Source organism: Dendronephthya gigantea, unplaced genomic scaffold (genome assembly GCF_004324835.1).
Source record: "Dendronephthya gigantea isolate DGI-Jeju-01 unplaced genomic scaffold, DenGig_1.0 000279F, whole genome shotgun sequence".
Lineage (NCBI taxonomy): Eukaryota > Metazoa > Cnidaria > Anthozoa > Malacalcyonacea > Nephtheidae > Dendronephthya > Dendronephthya gigantea.
Window position 1 is genome coordinate 50,803 of NW_021163289.1, and position 17,667 is coordinate 68,469.

General features: G+C 38.1%; 1 protein-coding gene across 1 annotated transcript in view; it reads left to right on the forward strand.

Moving 5' to 3' along the window:
- The window catches only part of LOC114541304 (methylmalonyl-CoA mutase, mitochondrial-like), a 43,226-nt gene that overhangs the window by 16,444 nt on the left and 9,115 nt on the right, over positions 1 to 17,667 (forward strand). Inside the window, exons 3-9 of the mRNA XM_028561238.1 lie at positions 1,253 to 1,384; positions 2,415 to 2,521; positions 11,700 to 11,778; positions 14,719 to 14,823; positions 14,919 to 15,053; positions 15,128 to 15,245; positions 16,249 to 16,460. Of these exons, the coding sequence (XP_028417039.1) occupies positions 1,253 to 1,384; positions 2,415 to 2,521; positions 11,700 to 11,778; positions 14,719 to 14,823; positions 14,919 to 15,053; positions 15,128 to 15,245; positions 16,249 to 16,460 (888 nt within the window). The remainder of the gene's footprint in view (positions 1 to 1,252; positions 1,385 to 2,414; positions 2,522 to 11,699; positions 11,779 to 14,718; positions 14,824 to 14,918; positions 15,054 to 15,127; positions 15,246 to 16,248; positions 16,461 to 17,667) is intronic.

Below are 17,667 nucleotides of genomic sequence, written 5' to 3' on the forward strand. Positions count from 1 at the left end.
TACCCTGTGCGTTGTATAGCCATTGGCATAAAAGAACAGCGGCAAGGGTAACATATACATTACCTTCGTCACAGAGACATGGTTACCCGAACAGTTGCCAGAAGAGGCTGTTACAGTAATTGTCATTAACAGACTACAACTAGAAGAGATTGACCTACAGTAATTGCCAGCTAGGGAAAGGGGCAATTTATATTAACGATACAGTCAGCCTTTCTCGCGATGACAAGTATGCCGCCATTTTGGGGGTACTTTTTTCAAAACCGTGAGCGCAATACCTCGTAACGGCGACTGTCTTTAATTTTTGGCTGAATTTATTCTTCAAATTGTTTGTTTATTGTAAAAAATTGCTTTTCATGTTGTCATAATTTTTTAAACCTATTTATGAAAATTGAAAGTCGTTGAACAACCAACAATAAGGGAAAATTATAGCTACTTGATTTAAATTTTACAAACATGTTCAACTTATATATATTGCTAACATTCTAAATTCCAAACGTAGCTATATAGCCACTTTTTCGTATACATAACTTGTAATTTCCATTGTAATTTGGCTGCTCCGAAATGGGAAATATCTTCATAATAATAAAAGTATAATAAACGGAAAAATAGCACACCTGGGCTTATTCATCGAAATTTGTCGTCCCCCCTATCAGAAATTTTCCTCCAATAGCTTACTACCATTAATTCTGTGGGCACAATTCCGATTCGGCAAGTCTAATCTTGAAGTTAACTTTAGCTTGTTAAAGGTGTCTTTGATGTTTGCGGTATTACAGTAAAGATATCTCGAATACCGTATTTACTCGAATGAGCGCTGCTTCCGATTGAGCGCTGCCTCCGATTGAGCGCCGCCCCCGAATGAGCGCCGCACTATTTTTTTTTCAAATTCGGCGCTTAATCGATGCACTGTCAGAACGCGACTCGCTGTCAATACGGGGACATTTGGGTACATCTAACTTTCAAATCCTTTTATTTAAAGTTCTTGTTACAATTCACAAATTATATTTTTTAAACAGCGCCGCCCTCGATTAAGCGCGGCATCTGAAGTTCTAAAAATTTAAAGAGCGCTGCGGCGCTCAAACGAGTAAATACGGTAGTAAGAGTATTATGTGATATTACCACGGTCGCTGTTTGTTATTTGTATATAACTAAAACTAGTATTTGTTCATTTTATATTATTGTTTGATAAAAAATTGCAAGTATAAATAGAGATTCTATCAATCTTTGGAACTCGTTGCATATTACATTTTTTTAGGGAATCAATATCAAACCGCTGTACACCAAAGAAGATACTGTTGGACAAAAAGATGAAATCCCTGGTCAATACCCTTACACACGAGGACCATATCCAACCATGTATGCCCAACGACCGTGGACCATCAGACAGGTACAAATGTACATTGTAAGCTGATATCGCACGTTGCAAGATACATCATAATCAGTGATAATTTCCTGTATATTTAGCGAAATTGCTATTTGAAATCAATATTTTTCATCATCCTCTTTTTAAACGAGGTCTTGCAAGCGATCAAAGCTTATTGTCTTACTCGTGCTGAGTTCGAGCATTTAAAAGCGATTGGGACGAGCATTCGTCACGATGTCGCCAGGGGATTAAGATCTAATTAAATTATTTTCTATTCTTGTTGAATTGAAGTCGTGGAATGTTTTACGATTTTATCGTGAGTTGAAATAAAAAATCCGCTTTTCTGAAATGTCTGATGACATTTTAAGTTCGAATAGTCCGAATTTGACCTCCGCATTCTTAATTGTAATGTTTTTCTTATACAGCTACAATCGTTGCAACTGTTTGCTGAGTTCGCACGCTGGCGCGACGCTGACGATCGATAATCCATCGTTTGACAATGCATGTTTATTCTTATTAATGATCTCAAAGATTGTCGAAGCTCTCCCTCCAGCAGAGAAGGTTCATTCGCGCGATACTACAGTGGCGTCTAACTAGATCTTGGCCGCTGCCGATCGGTAGGGATGGAGACGGTAAAGGCTCACACAGACAGACGCGAATTGGCAACGTGGCGCGAATTTTCAACGCTTTTTATTTTTCAAAATCAAATAATTCTGAAACAAATAAATTTTCAAATAAACGCGATCGTGTTAGGTCAGGGGATGCGAATGTTTTTTAAGACTTGCTGATTTTGACAATTTTTTCAGGAACTTCTGGACCTAAACCGTACTTCTCCATCCCGTTGTCACATGCACAGTCACACGCGATTCACTGCGGTGAATCCGCGGAGTGGAGAAAAATATACACGAACAATAATACAATAATACATTTAATGTTTCTGTCCACTAATTAGAATTCGGTCCACCAATTGTACATTGCAGAAAACCATTTTCAAATAAAATTGTTCGATTTTCAAATGAAACTAATATATCGGGTTATACATTTACTTTTGCAGTATTCTGGCTTCAGCACAGTGGAGGAGAGCAACAAATTTTACCGAGACAACCTAAAAGCCGGGCAGCAAGGGCTAAGCGTTGCTTTTGACCTTCCAACACACAGAGGGTGAGTTTAATTTGCATTATAATCATTTTGATATAAAAGTGAGCGATAAAAGATTTACACGACGTTTCGATGTCATCATAACATCATTCTCAAGTGAATTAAAACTAGAATAAACATGTCCTTGCTATGAGCTAAACAATATGCATTTGTCCTGAGCAAGGGCTAATCGACCATGACTGTGTACAATAAAAATGGATTATTAAAATTCTACAATACATCATTAAATACGTTATGAATAAAGGATAAAAGCTATGGTGTAATAATTAAAATAATTTAGATTTAGTAGAATCCGACTGTCTATTTAAGCTATAGCTTAGCTCTTTATGAAAAGCATTTCGAAAACCAGACAGTCAAACTTGTTTCTGCATTTTCGAAGAACCGAGAACCTCTCAAGCAAGTCATCCAAAATCTGTCCATGCGCTTCCTTGGCATGCCTTTCATCAATCGTGGTTTTATGCTCTTCAACGCGTTGATATAAGTGTCGGCACGTGTATCTGACATAACCAACGTCGCACTGGTCACACTTAAAACGATGCACAAAGCATTGTTGAGAAAATAACACCGGTTTTCTTTCACGTATCCTGAGTTGCTCACCAACTTTCTTACTGACGAAGACAGGTCTCAGGAACTTTCCTACTTTGTTAGATAGATCAGACAGCTGCCGCTTGACAACTGTTGCTGACTTCTGATCTTTGAAATTACAAGGTAGGCTAATGTTTATACTGTCACATTTATCAAACTTACCAGAAGGGACGCTGTCTTGTGAACCAGGAGCATTGTGTACAGCATCCGCTGTCATAAATTCCAAAATCACGGATTTTACCAACGCCTCGGGGTATTTCAGCTGTACAAACCGTTAAAAAATTCTGTCACATTCCTCTTAAAAGAATTCAAATGATGATGACAATCTCTTGGCACGATATAGCATGGTTTTGATCAGTCCGGTCTTGTATCGCTTGTCGACATAAATCTGGTAGTGTAGCAAAAGCCCCGTATCTTTAGGCTTTCGATAGACGCTGGTGGAAATGGAAGTATCTTTCTTTGTGATAAGCATACCAAGGAACGGGAGTTGACCATCCTTCTGAACCTCCATGGTAAATGCGATTGATGGGTTAGCGTCATTCAGCGTTTGATGGAATGTATTCCCTGTACCAATGTCGGTAGAATGGTTGAAAGTGTCGTCAAGGTAGCGACTATAATCTTCTGGCATTTTTCCATTTCTCTCTATAATGATCTCAATCCTTGCTCAGATTTGTATAACTGTATATTTTGTTTCTCTCTATATATATTACTTTTCATGTGCTCTGACTCTTCCTCGCTCTCATACACTCTCTATATTATTGTTTTTCATTAACTGTCAATCCGTTCTAATATTCTATTGTCCAAGCTTAATTATCTATAAATAACAGTTATGTATATTACATCACCCTTTTTTTTTTAAAACAATATTAACATTTAACAAAACATAATTGAATCATATACTGAATGTCTAAATCTATCAGGTTTTCCTACGACTCGGCTCGATCTTCGTGTCGATATTTGATCTTGATGTCCAACATTTGTTGCTGCTGGTAGTGTGATGGTATTGTTCCTCTTTTGATGACGTTCTCTCTCATTATCGTCATCACTGTCCGTATCATCCCTTGGCTTTGGTATGCGTTTAAACTGTGACACATTTCGTGTGATAACGTGTCCGTTCTTGCTTCTTGCTTTAACCTGTGAATGCGATCTGTGTGTGACTACGTATGGAACGTTGTTGTAGTTCGCAGTCAATTTGTTCTGCTTGTCCTGACAAACTAAGACATAGTCTCCTATCTTAATTTCACTCTCTTTTACGTTTCTTTTTTCATTCGCATATTCTTTGTTGTATCGCTGTCTCTCCATTTCATTCTTTTTAGCAATATTGTGTTTGTTAACAATGTTCCGCTTTTTAGTGCAAAGTTTCTGTGAAACTTTGCAGTATTGTGGTGAGTGGCGAAAATTCACATCAGACAGTCAGACAGTCAGTCAGTCATAGTGTAAACTCCGGGGGGCGGAGTGTTTTTATGCGTATAGTAGCTTTTTGTATATAATCAGTAATTTAAAGTTTTTAAATCAGTTTAACTTACTTTATTTATTAATTCTCTACATCCCTTTTGCTAAGTTCACCAAAATATTGAGGAATTTTGACGGTTACTGTAAATTTTAAAGCATTGCTTTTCCGCGGTTTGGGTTTTGTTTCAAAGGGATTTGCGCAGATTTACCCCCGGAACACCCGATTTTTTCCTATACGTCGCAACTGCGCATGTGCCGTCGAGCCTTCAACATTATTCACGATGTAAAGAAACGAGGAGCGACGAGCATTGCTTCAAAACATTCCGAGCGTAAAAATCGTGCAATTCTTTGAGAATCTACGCAATTTATCAACTTATGTTATGAATTACGAGCATTCAATTCGACACAAATATAATTTGGAAGGTTTATTCCATAAATAGAGCTAATAGGTTAGGAAGAAACGACGCTGTGTTGTTTATGTATTGATAGATCTCTTACACGAATGACGAATATATATTATGTCGATATATAGCAAGTCGATACCTGGTATTCTGCATACAGTACATAAATGATACTATACAAAACGGACATTTTGTGCAGTAATCAAATCATTTTGGCGGTATACAGTATTGATTATATGTATATTGTTTTGTATCGATTTAGCTACGCGTCGAAGTATCCACATCATAGACATAATATGCACCGCGGTTTATTTACATTATTTACAACGCAACTATTTTGGCTATTCTTATGAAATGACGATAAATTGTTGCCATCATATAAATGTAGTGAATGTATAGTCACAGTTGTTTGACGAAGAAAAGAGACTAAACTGAGAAAATCGCGTCCGGTTTACATGGGCAACTAAAATTATAATTTAATAGTGACAGTATCCGCGGCTAACGTAACTTGAGTACTTTGAATAATTTCCTTTTGATTAATGTTTAACCTAGTTCATTATATTTTTACTGGCATAAGTCAAAATGTTTATGTTGGGAAAACGTGTTGCTTAGGTATTACAGGGCATGAAAACTTTGCACTATCCTTGGATCCCTAGTTCAATTCTGGAAGCTTTCCTTTCACTGTACGGTTAAATAGTAATTCCGCTGGTGGAAATTTCGTGGAAGAGTGTGGTGTTGTCCTGTACTGTAACAAGAAACGATGTAGCTCTTGCTGCCAGGGTCTTCTTTCAATGTGAGCGGTTCTTAGCGTTTTTCCAAGGGGGTGCATGAATCTTTCCGCTTCTGCATTGCCCTGGGGCCATTTAGGTGTTGGATGGATATCTTTGATTCCAAGAGTTGTCAAATAACGATTATATTCTGCACTATTGAAAGGCGGTCCATTGTCTGTCTTGATAGTTGTTGGGATGCCATGACGGGCGAACATTTGATCTAATTTTGGTATGACCGCAGAAGCTTTGTCGAGCGTACTACTTCAACTTCGGGATATCTGGAATAGCGATCAATTGCGACCAGAAGGTATTCTCCTGAAGGAAATGGTCCGTAGAAATCAAATGTATCGTTTCCCATGGTCCCTTTGGCATTGTTGTCGTTGATATTGGCTCTTGTGGTGGTGCTTTACCCACTGCTGACAAGGAATGCACTTCTCGATTGTTGCTTGCACCATTTTATCAATATTCGGAAACCAAATCTTTTCTCGGATTAATGATTTCGTTTGGTAATGCCAAGATGAGTTTCGTGCGCAATGTCAATCGCACGTTGCTGTAGCGATTCTGGTATCACTATACGAGAACCACGAAGAACCACGCCCTTTGTTGTCACAGTAAGTTCGTCTTTTACTTGTTTATAAGGCTTGACTACCTCGTAGTGCCACTTGTTGAGCTTTATAGCTGCCCGAACTCCTCGTAAGGTTTTGTCCTTGTTCGTTGCTTCTTCGATTTCCTCTATCGTCAGTGCTTTCGGAACACTGGAGCGAGCAATAAAGTTTATGTGCTCCTCGTCATTTTCTGCTGTTTGTAGCTTTTTCCTGTTGGGTGGCGCGATAGATAATCAGCCGGATTGTTAGCTCCTGGCTTGTATCTTACTTGAAAAGCATAAGGTTGTAAGCGTAACACCCAACGTTCTATTCTTGCTGATTTTTGGAGTTTCTGTTGCCATAGATTACTTCTAGTGGTTTATGGTCTGTGATTAGAACGAATTCGTTTCCGTACAGGTATAGATGAAAATGTTCCACTCCCCAAATAATAGCCAGCGCCTCTCTCTCGGTTTGGGAGTATCTTTGTTCGACTTCTGTTAATGCTCTACTCGCATATGCCACTACTTTCTCGTCGTCTTTTCCTTTGTTTCTCTGCGAAAGGATTGCTGATATGCCGACTGGACTCGCATCAACCGTTACCAGTGTCTCTTTATTTTTGTCAAAATATGCCATGCACGATGCTGAAGCTAAGGTGGAAGTTAACGTGTTGTATGCGTTCTGATGAATGTCGGTCCACACGAAAGGTGTTTTTTCTTCGTTAATTGGCGCAATGGAGCTGTAATGGTTGCAAATTTCGGAATATACTTGGCACTGTAGTTTGCCATGCCGAGGAGACTTCTTACTTCAGAAATGGTTTTGGGTACCGGCGCGTTCTTTAAAGCTTCTACACGTTTGGGGTCAGGTTTGCTGCCGTCTTTGGAAAATACTTGTCCGAAAAATTCCAGTTTGTCATTCAAGAAGCTACACTTAGCTTGATTCAAGCGTAGTCCTTTGTCGGAGATTCGTTTTAGACATTTATTCAAGTTGTGTTGTGTTGTTCTCTGTGTTTTGCCATATACTAAAATGTCATCAGCTATATTCTTTACTCCGACTAATCCTTGCAATTGGGTTTGTAAAGTGTACTGGAAAATCTCAGCAGCTGCATTGGTGCCATAGTTCAGCCTTTTGTATCTGAAAAGACCGATGTGTGTACTGAATGTAGTAATGTAACGACTGTCCTCGTGTAGTTCTAGCTGATGATAGGCCTGTGTAAGGTCTAATTTGGAAAAACACGTTGCTCCATTTAACTCAAAGCTGATGTCCTCAACTGTTGGAATAGGGTGTCGTACCCGTTTTATAGCTTCGTTGGCAGCGCGCATATCGACGCATATACGAACGTCCCCGTTCTTTTTCGGTACTGCTACAATTGGCGATACCCAAGGTGTAGGTTGGTTTTCTGGTACCCGTTCAATAATATCGTCTTTCTCTAGTTGTTCTATCGCGTTCTGGACCTTCTGACGTATGTGATAGGGAATTCGGCGTTGTGGCTGTGCTCGGGGTGTTGTTGTTTTATCAACGTTTAATTTGATTTTCTCTTGCTTGAGTTTACCCAACCCGTGGAAAACTTTTGAATGTTTGTTTAGAATATTTTGGAGTTCACGATCTTTTGTTTCAGTTACTTTGTTAAGATGAAAACTTACCAGGCCAAGTTCCTCTGCCGTTGTTGCTGATATTAGATTTCCGCTGTCTGTCGTTTCTGCGACGTAAAAAGTTGCCACTGCAACTCGACGGCGAGTCTCAATAGCTTCCTCAAACTTGCCAATGAACTTTACTGGCTTGCTAGCAGTATACGCAAACGCTTTTGTGTTCGTTTTCTTTAATTCTATTCCTGGTATTTTCTCATATGTACCTCGGTCGATGACATTGATCGTTGCGCCTGTGTCTACGGTAGCTTTGAACGATCGTCCGCATACTTTAACATTGACTTTGGGGGTCTTGTCATTAGAAACTGTGTATAAATATTCGTTGTCAGAACTGTCCGTCTCGCTCTGAACTTCATTTAGTGGATTTAGTGGTCGTTTGTATTTCTGTTTCGGTTTCATTTCATGTTGAAAAGCTTTTGTCTGACGTTGCATCTTTCCTCGACACACTCGAGCAAAATGAGTTTGACATTTCCGACATTCTTTACCTTTAGCTGGGCATTGTCCTTCATGAGGATACGTACCACCGCAATTGTGACACGTTTTCGATGTTGTTTTCGATGATACTTTGTTAACACGATCTGTATTTGTGTCTTTTGATTCGATGTCTCGCGCTTGAAATGTACTCATCTCGGCACGGCGACCATCGATGAGTATAGACTTCAGATCGTATGTTGGGTCTCTTAATGCCTTTTTCGAATCCGTGAAGATGACCCAGCCGTAATAATTTGTTGTTCGATTTCAAAATCTGCGTTGTGGAAAGGCAAGTCTGTGCTAATGTCCGTAGTCGTGTATGGAATTGATCAAGGGTTTCGTTCGGTTCTTGTCTCGCTTGTCTAAAGCGGTAAACTGCGTATTGGCGATTTTCTTGCGGTTGGAAGTATTCGTGAAGCTTTGTTTTCGCGGCTTCGTAATCAGTTGCGTCTCCCGTATCAGGTATTTGTCTAAATATCTCGCGAACCCGTTTGCCAGTTTGATATAATAGCAATGCGCGTTTTCTTTTCGCATCCGTAATTCCACTAGCGAGGATGAACATCTCGAAATCTTGGATCCAAATGTTCCAACGCGTGCCTAAGCTTTCGCCAACATCGGCGTCTGGATTAAATTCTGGCAATGGTTGTAGTGAAACCGATTGCGTATTTACTGTGATATTTTCTTGTGGCCCGGCTTGTCCTTCAGCCATTCTCGTCGCCAATATAATGATCTCGCTCCTTGCTCCGATTTGTATAACTGTATGTTTTGTTTCTCTATATATATATATATTACTTTTCATGTGCTCTGACTTTCTCGCTCTCATACACTCTCTTATTATTGTCTTTCCTTAACTGTCAATCCGTTCTAATATTCTATTGTCCAAGCTTAATTATCTATAAATAGCAGTTATGTATATTACACTCTCCAATTTACCTTCGATTTTACACATAGCATTGGCCTGAAGTGGACCCAAGGGTGAGCCCATAGCTACACCATATACCTGCTGATAAAATTGACCATGGAACTGGAAGAGTTAGTCTTTGGTTGTAATGTTGGTTAATTGTTTCTTAATCAAGTTAAGATCGTATGTTTCATTAAACCAGTTGCCTTTAAATGCCTCTTGGACGATGTATTCAATGGTTTCATCTACGGGTACGTTGGTGAACAAGGCTGTTACATCGTACGATACCATGACGTCGGAAGCATGTACTTGCTTTTGATTAATCTGATCAGCAAACTTCAGTTTCTCGTCTAGCCATTTAGCGAGCTTGTAGTTATAGGTATTGGTTGCAGACAGAATAGGACGCATATCCGACACTTATATGAACGCGTTGAGGAGCATATAAAACCACGATTGTTGGAAGGCATGCCAAGGAAGCGCATGGACAGATTTTGGATGACTTGCTTGGGAGGTTCTCGGTTCTTCGAAAATGCAGAAACAAGTTTGACTGTCGAAATACTTGTTTCGAAATACTTTTCATTAAAGAACTAAAACCTGGCTTAAATGGACAGTCGGATTCTATTAAATCTAAATTATTTTGATTAGTCCTATGTTGTACATTATACATTATTACACCATAGCTTTTATCCTTTATTTATAACGTATGTATATATATATATTTAGTGATGTATTGACTATTGTAGAATTTTAATAATCCATTTTTATTGTACATAGTCATGGTCGATTAGCCCTTGCTCAGGACAAATGCATATTGTTTAGATCACAGCGTAAATAATAACATGTTTATTCTAGTTTTAATTCACTTGAGAATGAGGTTATGATGACATCGAAACGTCGTGTAAATCTTTTATCGCTCACTTTTATATTAAAATGTCTGAAAAGAAGTCATTTTATTTGATTATAATAATTAGTTATAATTTTCCATATGGTCCAAAATCTTTTGTTCAAAAGTTGATGGCAGTTTTCTATGTCTTGAAAATCTCCGATTAGGATGATGTTATACCGACTTCCCTATGCCGTTGAAGTTGTTTCTTTTATATTTATTTTAATTGGTATTCTAAAGTGATTGACTCCAAGATTGCCATTCTCGCCGGCTGGTTCACGCCATATAAACTCTTTAAGATACTAGAGCATGATTCGTTTTTAGTATTGTGGTGAGTGGCGAAAATTCACAAACTCCGTGGGGTGCTTTAGATTTGTTTTCCTAATGATTTATTGTACATATTCACAAATTAAAAGGTTATTTAAAGTATTTTAATTTTCGTACTTAAATATTCTTCAGGCTCTTTCCAAGTTCGCAAAAAATATCGAAAAATCTTTGTCGTTACTGGAAATTTTCCTCAAGTATGAGGTTGGGTCCGCTGTTTAAAAATCGAGAATTCACTTTGCTACTATTTCAGTACTACTGTGTTTTCCAGCTGATCTGGGTATAAAAATCAACCAATCAGAAGCCAGATCTTCGACAAAACTGAATTATCATTTCCTTTATTGCATATGACTTCGACACTCGAAAATATCAAGTTATTTTTTATATTTATGTGAAAACACGTTTATATTTTTCCCAACTGCATATTAGAATTTAAATTTTTCACCCTTCATACTATTAGCTCGAAAAATAAGGACAAATAACACCAGGCACATGATAACTCAGTTTTTGTCGAGACGCTTTATGACGTCAGCTGGTTCAGTATGAATATCTGTAATGGGATCAACAAAGGATTGCGAGTGATTGTCCGTTAGGTGCGTTTATACTATTAGCGGTAATGATATTGCTGACGCGATTATATCCTGGCAACTCACCTGAATAAACTGGCGATTCAACATATCGTATTATAGTTAAAACTGTTCAAAACAGACACAACAAATATGTTATAGGAGGGGAGTGGGGGAAGGGAATGTAGGCTCAGTAACATCATATGATGAAATTGTAGGAATTTTGTGTAACTATTAGAAGTGTTGTTTTTGATCCGTTGGCTGATTTCGCCAATTGTGATTGGCTGGAAAATCTTATCAGCACGCGGTCACGTTAAAGTACGATTTTTACGTGTGTTAACACGATATTTTCACCCTGTGTCGAATATGATTTTTCTTTGTGTTGAAGAACTCTATGTACGCCCATGTTTTTATACATATTAAATATAGAGTAAACTTGGTTTAGTGGAGTAATTTTTTTATTTCTTCATTCAATACTGTGCATTAATTATATACGCATATAATAAAAAAATATAAATAAATTTTGTTCGCCTTTTTTTCTTTTCGGCACAAAGTTTTAAAATCTTGGTGTAGACATTTACCTTGTCTTGCAACATTATAGGTATGATTCAGACAATCCCCGCGTATTTGGTGATGTTGGTATGGCGGGCGTTGCCATTGATTCTGTTGAAGACACAAAGGTAGATTTCAATTATTTATGTTAAGGCCCTATTATTATTTAGTATGCACCCGACTATTGTCTATTACAAATCCTACATTCTGATTGGCTATTCAACCATTGTCTATTCGTGATGGTGCACGCTTGGGAAAATTTCGCTCGCGCGACCGTATAAAATTGAATTATTTTTTGGTGTAATTGCGTTGTATCGATTATTTTCTCGAAATTAATATATCTAGGTACAGGGTGTGTACTAAAACAATTAGACAACTCGCCTTCGTTGACTTTTCGCTCATATAGACAACTCGGACTCGTTGTCCAATTGTTAAATGGTGCAATATTTCTTGCAAATTGCAATGCAATTCTACCTTTGAGAGATGCATATTTGGAAACAATGAAACTTTTGTGTTTATTATTCTTCATGCACTATCTATAAGTAGCAGATCTATAAGTTCAATGTTTCCCATTATTTAGTGACAAGATCACCAGATTTTGCATCTTTGCTATAATAACATCACCACTAAGAGAGTTAACAAAGAAAAACGTAGCTTTTAACTGGACATTAGGGAGCTTTAGCAGTACTACAAGTACGACTACGAGTACGAAATCCGTCATTCTCGCGCGTTGTTTGCTTACGCGATCAGCCAAAACTCGTAGTCGCCAAGCTTTTGAGTACGAAAATTTCCGAAAAACTCGTACTCAAAAGCCCGGTGACTACGAGTTTTGGCTGATGGTGTAAGCAAACAACGCGTGAGAATGACGAATCTCGTACTCGTAGTCGTACTCGTAGTCACTGCTAAAGCTCCCTATTGAAGTACCAGAAAGCATTCGAACAGCTTAAAAAACAATTAGCGAGTACACCAGTCATGACGTACTATGATACAAAGAAACGAAGTATTGTTATAGTGGATGGGTCACCACATGGAATAAGTGCAATATTAGCCAAAAAGAAAAGAACAGTCAGCAATACAAAATAATCTCGTATGCAAGCAGAGCTCAGCGGAGAAACGGTACTCACGAACTGACATAGAAGTACTTAGCTTAGTTTGGGGTATCGAACATTTTAGAATATTTTTACTGGGATCCGAATTCATGTCATAACGTCTCTAGCGTCCATAGTTTCCAAATTTTACTTCCAGAATTTACATGCTTCTGAAAACTCAAAATTCGCGTCGCGTTGCCGCATCGCGTCCGGTCTGTGTCGGCCTTAAAGCATTAGAATCAATATTCAACAATGCAAGTTCAAAACCCCCAGCACGGATCGGAAGGTGGATGATGCGTTTACAACCATTTACCCTTAGATTAATTTATCGCAAAGGTTCGCTGAATAAAGCCGATTATTTGAGCCGACACCCAGTTAGATTTAAGACAGAGCCCGCAGAGACTACTTTAGCCGAAAACTGTGTGAATTTCATAACAAACCGATCAGTGCCTAAGTCAATGACACTAGAAGAAATTAAAGAAGCAACAACAGCAGACCCATTACTAAGAAAAGTAAAGCAAAGTCTAAAAGAAGGAAAATAGGACGAGAAAGACGATGAACTGAAACCATTTAGGCTGTACGCAGATGAATTAACTCACAATTCATCAGAGGATATACTGCTGAAGAACACAAGGAATAGTTATTCCTTTTAAGTTACAAAATAAGGCTACTCAACTAGGTCACGTTGGTCATCAGGGAATCAAAAAAACAAAAAGGTTGCTGCGAGAAATGATATGGTATCCAAATATGGATCGCAACGTGAAAGAAATAATAGACAAATGTATTGTCCGTCAAGCGGTTGGAAATAGCAACAAGCCCAATGAAGATTACACTCACAGAAGATAGACCATGGACAACAGTGGCAATTGACTACTGTGGCCCAATACCCAGAACAGGACAATATTTACTGGTAGTAATTGATACATATTCCAAATTCCCCGAAGTGGAAATAGTTAATTCGACCGAAGCGAAAACTTGTATACCCAAGTTAGATAAAATTTTCGCCGCTCATGGAATCCCAAAGAAACTAAAATCTGACAACGGCCCACCATTTAAAGGTAAAGATTTCGGAAACTATACAAAAGCGTTAGGTATAGAATGGACAACCTGTACACCATGGTGGCCTCAAAGAAACGCGGTTGTGGAGAGATTTATGTAACCAATTGAAAAGCTTCTAAAAACAACTGAAGTCGAACTGGAGACAAGAGTTACAACGGTTTCTGTTGCAGTATCGCTCAACTCCTCTTCAGTCCACAGGAATTGCACCGTGCAAATTGCTTTCCAATAGACCAATCAGGTGATATTTACCTGAAATGCCTAATAGGAAAGTAGTTAACAAACATGCAGTAGCGAAGAGAAATTTGGAAAAGAAGAAACAAGAAAAAAAAGAACACTATGATAGGAAGAAAAGAGTGAAAGAGTCATGCATCAAGCAAGGTGACACAGTCATATGCAAGCGAGAAAAGAAACACAAGTTAACACCGACGTTTGATCCACTACATTATACAGTGAAAGAGCGAAAGCACAACACCATAGTTGCAAAACAGGGGAATTACCAATTACCAGGAACGTGTCATATTTCAAGAAAGTTATAACGGATGACAGCGATGACCAATGGAACAACAAAACGAAGTTAATCAAGAAGAAGGGGAACCAAGGAAAGAACAGCAGGAGTTACGAAAGTCATTAAGAACTAGAAAACCGGCAGAACGTTTCCAGCCTGGTTTTATTTCAATAGAAACATTTAACAAAGCAAGGAACTTGAACTCGAATAAGGACTTTTATCAATAGCCTTCATATTGTTATTGTTGACATTTTGTTTGTTTAAAGAAAAAGGAGAATAATGTAGTATATAGAAATCAGGAGATAACGACGTCATATGTAAATATGTAATTTGAAAAATATAACGAGTTTTCCTATTACACCCCTCCAATTTATGTTTGTCAAGGCGTTTAGTCGATTCGTCGTATCGTTTTTCAGGTCCTGTTTGATGGTATTCCTTTGGGAAAAATATCTGTTTCTATGACAATGAACGGCGCTGTACTACCAGTATTAGCTATGTATATCGTGGCTGCTGAGGAACAGGTCAGTGGTCGATCCCTAAATCGTTTAAAGGTATATCAAAACTTCAGGACCACGTAACTGTTTTGAATTTACCTCAGATTTTACAAAAAAATTAGGGAGTGGAGCAAAGTCAGTTGACGGGTACGATACAGAATGACATTTTGAAGGAGTTTATGGTCAGAAATACTTACATCTTTCCACCTGAGTCTTCGATGAAAATAATTGGAGATATATTTAAGTACACGTCGAAGGTACAATTGCCGTTACGTGTTGAACCTTCCTTATTCTCCGATCAAATTTCACTAATAACAACTGTTATTTTAAGAATATGCCTAAGTTCAACAGTATTTCCATTTCTGGTTATCATATGCAAGAAGCCGGGGCGGATGCTGTTCTAGAGATGGCCTTTACTGTTGCTGATGGATTGGAATATTGTCGGACAGGTATTGTGCAATTTGCATTTTAAATGTTTACAAATGAAAATGAATGATATGGGTATCACATCCTTGATCTATGCATTTGGCGCGAAATATACTAGTATTTGAAAAGTGCATGTGACCGTATTTATCTACGTCACAGTTTTGTGCACAGCTCGAAATCTTTGGCCAATTTTCCGATGCGCGATTTGATTTCGCTCGAATGATACCGCAATTCCTCCAAGAGGAACAAATCAGCAGTTTTTTTGATGCTGTTTGATTAAGGTTAGATTTATTTGGGGTAAAAATATATTTAATACAATACTAATACCGCTGCTATTTCGCCATTGATAATGATATCATGATGGTGAACAACATATGGTCGTGTACGGGTGCGTTGACACGTCGCAGTTTGCACAGGATTGAAGATTTAATATAAGCGCGAATTCCAAAGTCTAAGACAAAGTAAACATCATGCGGTTTTTTACATTTTTGAACAATTGAACTTCTATACTTTTTACAGTACGATGTGCTTTTGAATGTCGCGATCGAACAACATTTAGGTTCGCAAGGCACCTAAATGAGTATGAACTGTATTGTTTATGGTCAGTGTTATGGTCAGTGTAGAAGACTGGCACGTGCACGGCACACCGGAGTGAACGCCAGAACAGGCGTCTTGTTTAATTTGCAATGACAGGATGCACAGTATACGATTTACTTATGATTACGGCAGATTGCTGTATTGTCAGAAGACATGTTGTTGGAAAATTGTTTGTCCTCCTTGCTTGCTTTTTTCGGGGGCTTTTTAAGGAATTTTGAGTGGGGACATTGGCAAAAAAGGACCTCCTGCATGGCGCAATAAGGTAGAAATGTTAATCGTGGCCGAAGGGGGTACGCGCGGAAAATTTGAAATTATTTGTCAAGTACGTGTGAAACTCACCTTTACGCACCGTTTCATATTGGGTTTCATATGGCGTCCCCTATACTATAAAAGAACATACTTTTATTTTTATTTTTTTATTTCCTAAAGGGATTAAAGCTGGTCTTGACATTGATAAATTTGCTCCACGTCTATCGTTTTTCTGGGGGATTGGTATGAACTTTTACATGGAGATCGCTAAACTAAGAGCAGCAAGAAAACTCTGGGCACACCTTATCAAAAAACACTTTGATGCTAGGAATCCCAAGTCTTATTTATTGCGATGTCATTGTCAAACGTCAGGATGGTCTCTCACGGAACAAGTACGCACCACGATTGATGTATTTTACGGTTGTCACAATGCACCTCTATCCAACTTATTTGAGTATAAAAATCAACCAATCATATAAGTAAGATCCTCGACAAAACTGAATTATCATTTCCTTAATTTAATATGACTTCGGCACTTTATATTTCGGCATTTTATATTTTTATGCTGAAACACGTTTGCTTTTCCTTAGCCGTAAATTAGAACTTAAAGTCTTAGAATTTTCGCCCTTTATACTCTTGTTGAAGGAACGGTATTACCTCAGGCGCGTCCTATCTTAGTTTTGACGAGATGCCCCCTGACGTCATGATATCAGATATAAGCTATGGTTATAAACCACCAAAAATCGTACGTTGTTCAAATATAATCATGTTCAAATATAAGCAGCGATGCCGATCGACTTGTATAATTATAATGAAAACACTGCGAAAATCCACCATTAAACTTGACTTAACTTTGAAAACTCACAACAGCGAAAGAAGAAATGCATTACAATTAGGTTTGGCTTTTAGTGCACTCTGCAACCTTGCGAGAGGAAATTGTAACATGGTATTTACGATCACTCACGTACAATCCCCAGTGCAAGAGCGTCGAGTGTTCGGGGAAGCCCTCCATGGGTATATTTCGCGAAAAACACACTTGTGACCACAAATTATAACAAAACCGCCTAAAATATAGCCGATTATTCCGCTCCTTCGCTTACGCTGCAGTAAAAATACATTTCTATAGGGTTTCTGGACGCAATCCATATACGTAGTAATTGGAAATTTTAAATTAAAGATGTCTCGGGCACAAGTGATAAAAATAATAAAAACAAAACGTGCGTATTAATAGATTAAAAATGAGGTAAAACAATCACGAAAATTAAAAAAAAATTAAAACCCTGCATGGAGCATTGCTCACTTGATAAACACTGTCAACGTTTCTGACTATATAATTATTTGTTAGCAGTCACCTTGTAGTAGTTATTGAAATTTTTAAAATGCATAGTTTCAATAGTGCGATGTTTATTCTTGCGCTAGAAATCTGGTTGTATAAAGACACACAGTGAATTAACTGCGCTTTTCACCAACGTTTTGAGCCTTTTCAATGCTATATATACCAGAATTCTTTAATGCATCTCATTTAGGAAGTATTTTTATTGTTATCCCTGTTTGTTGTTGTTATATAAGGTTTCTTTTAATTATTGCGTTTTATCGTGA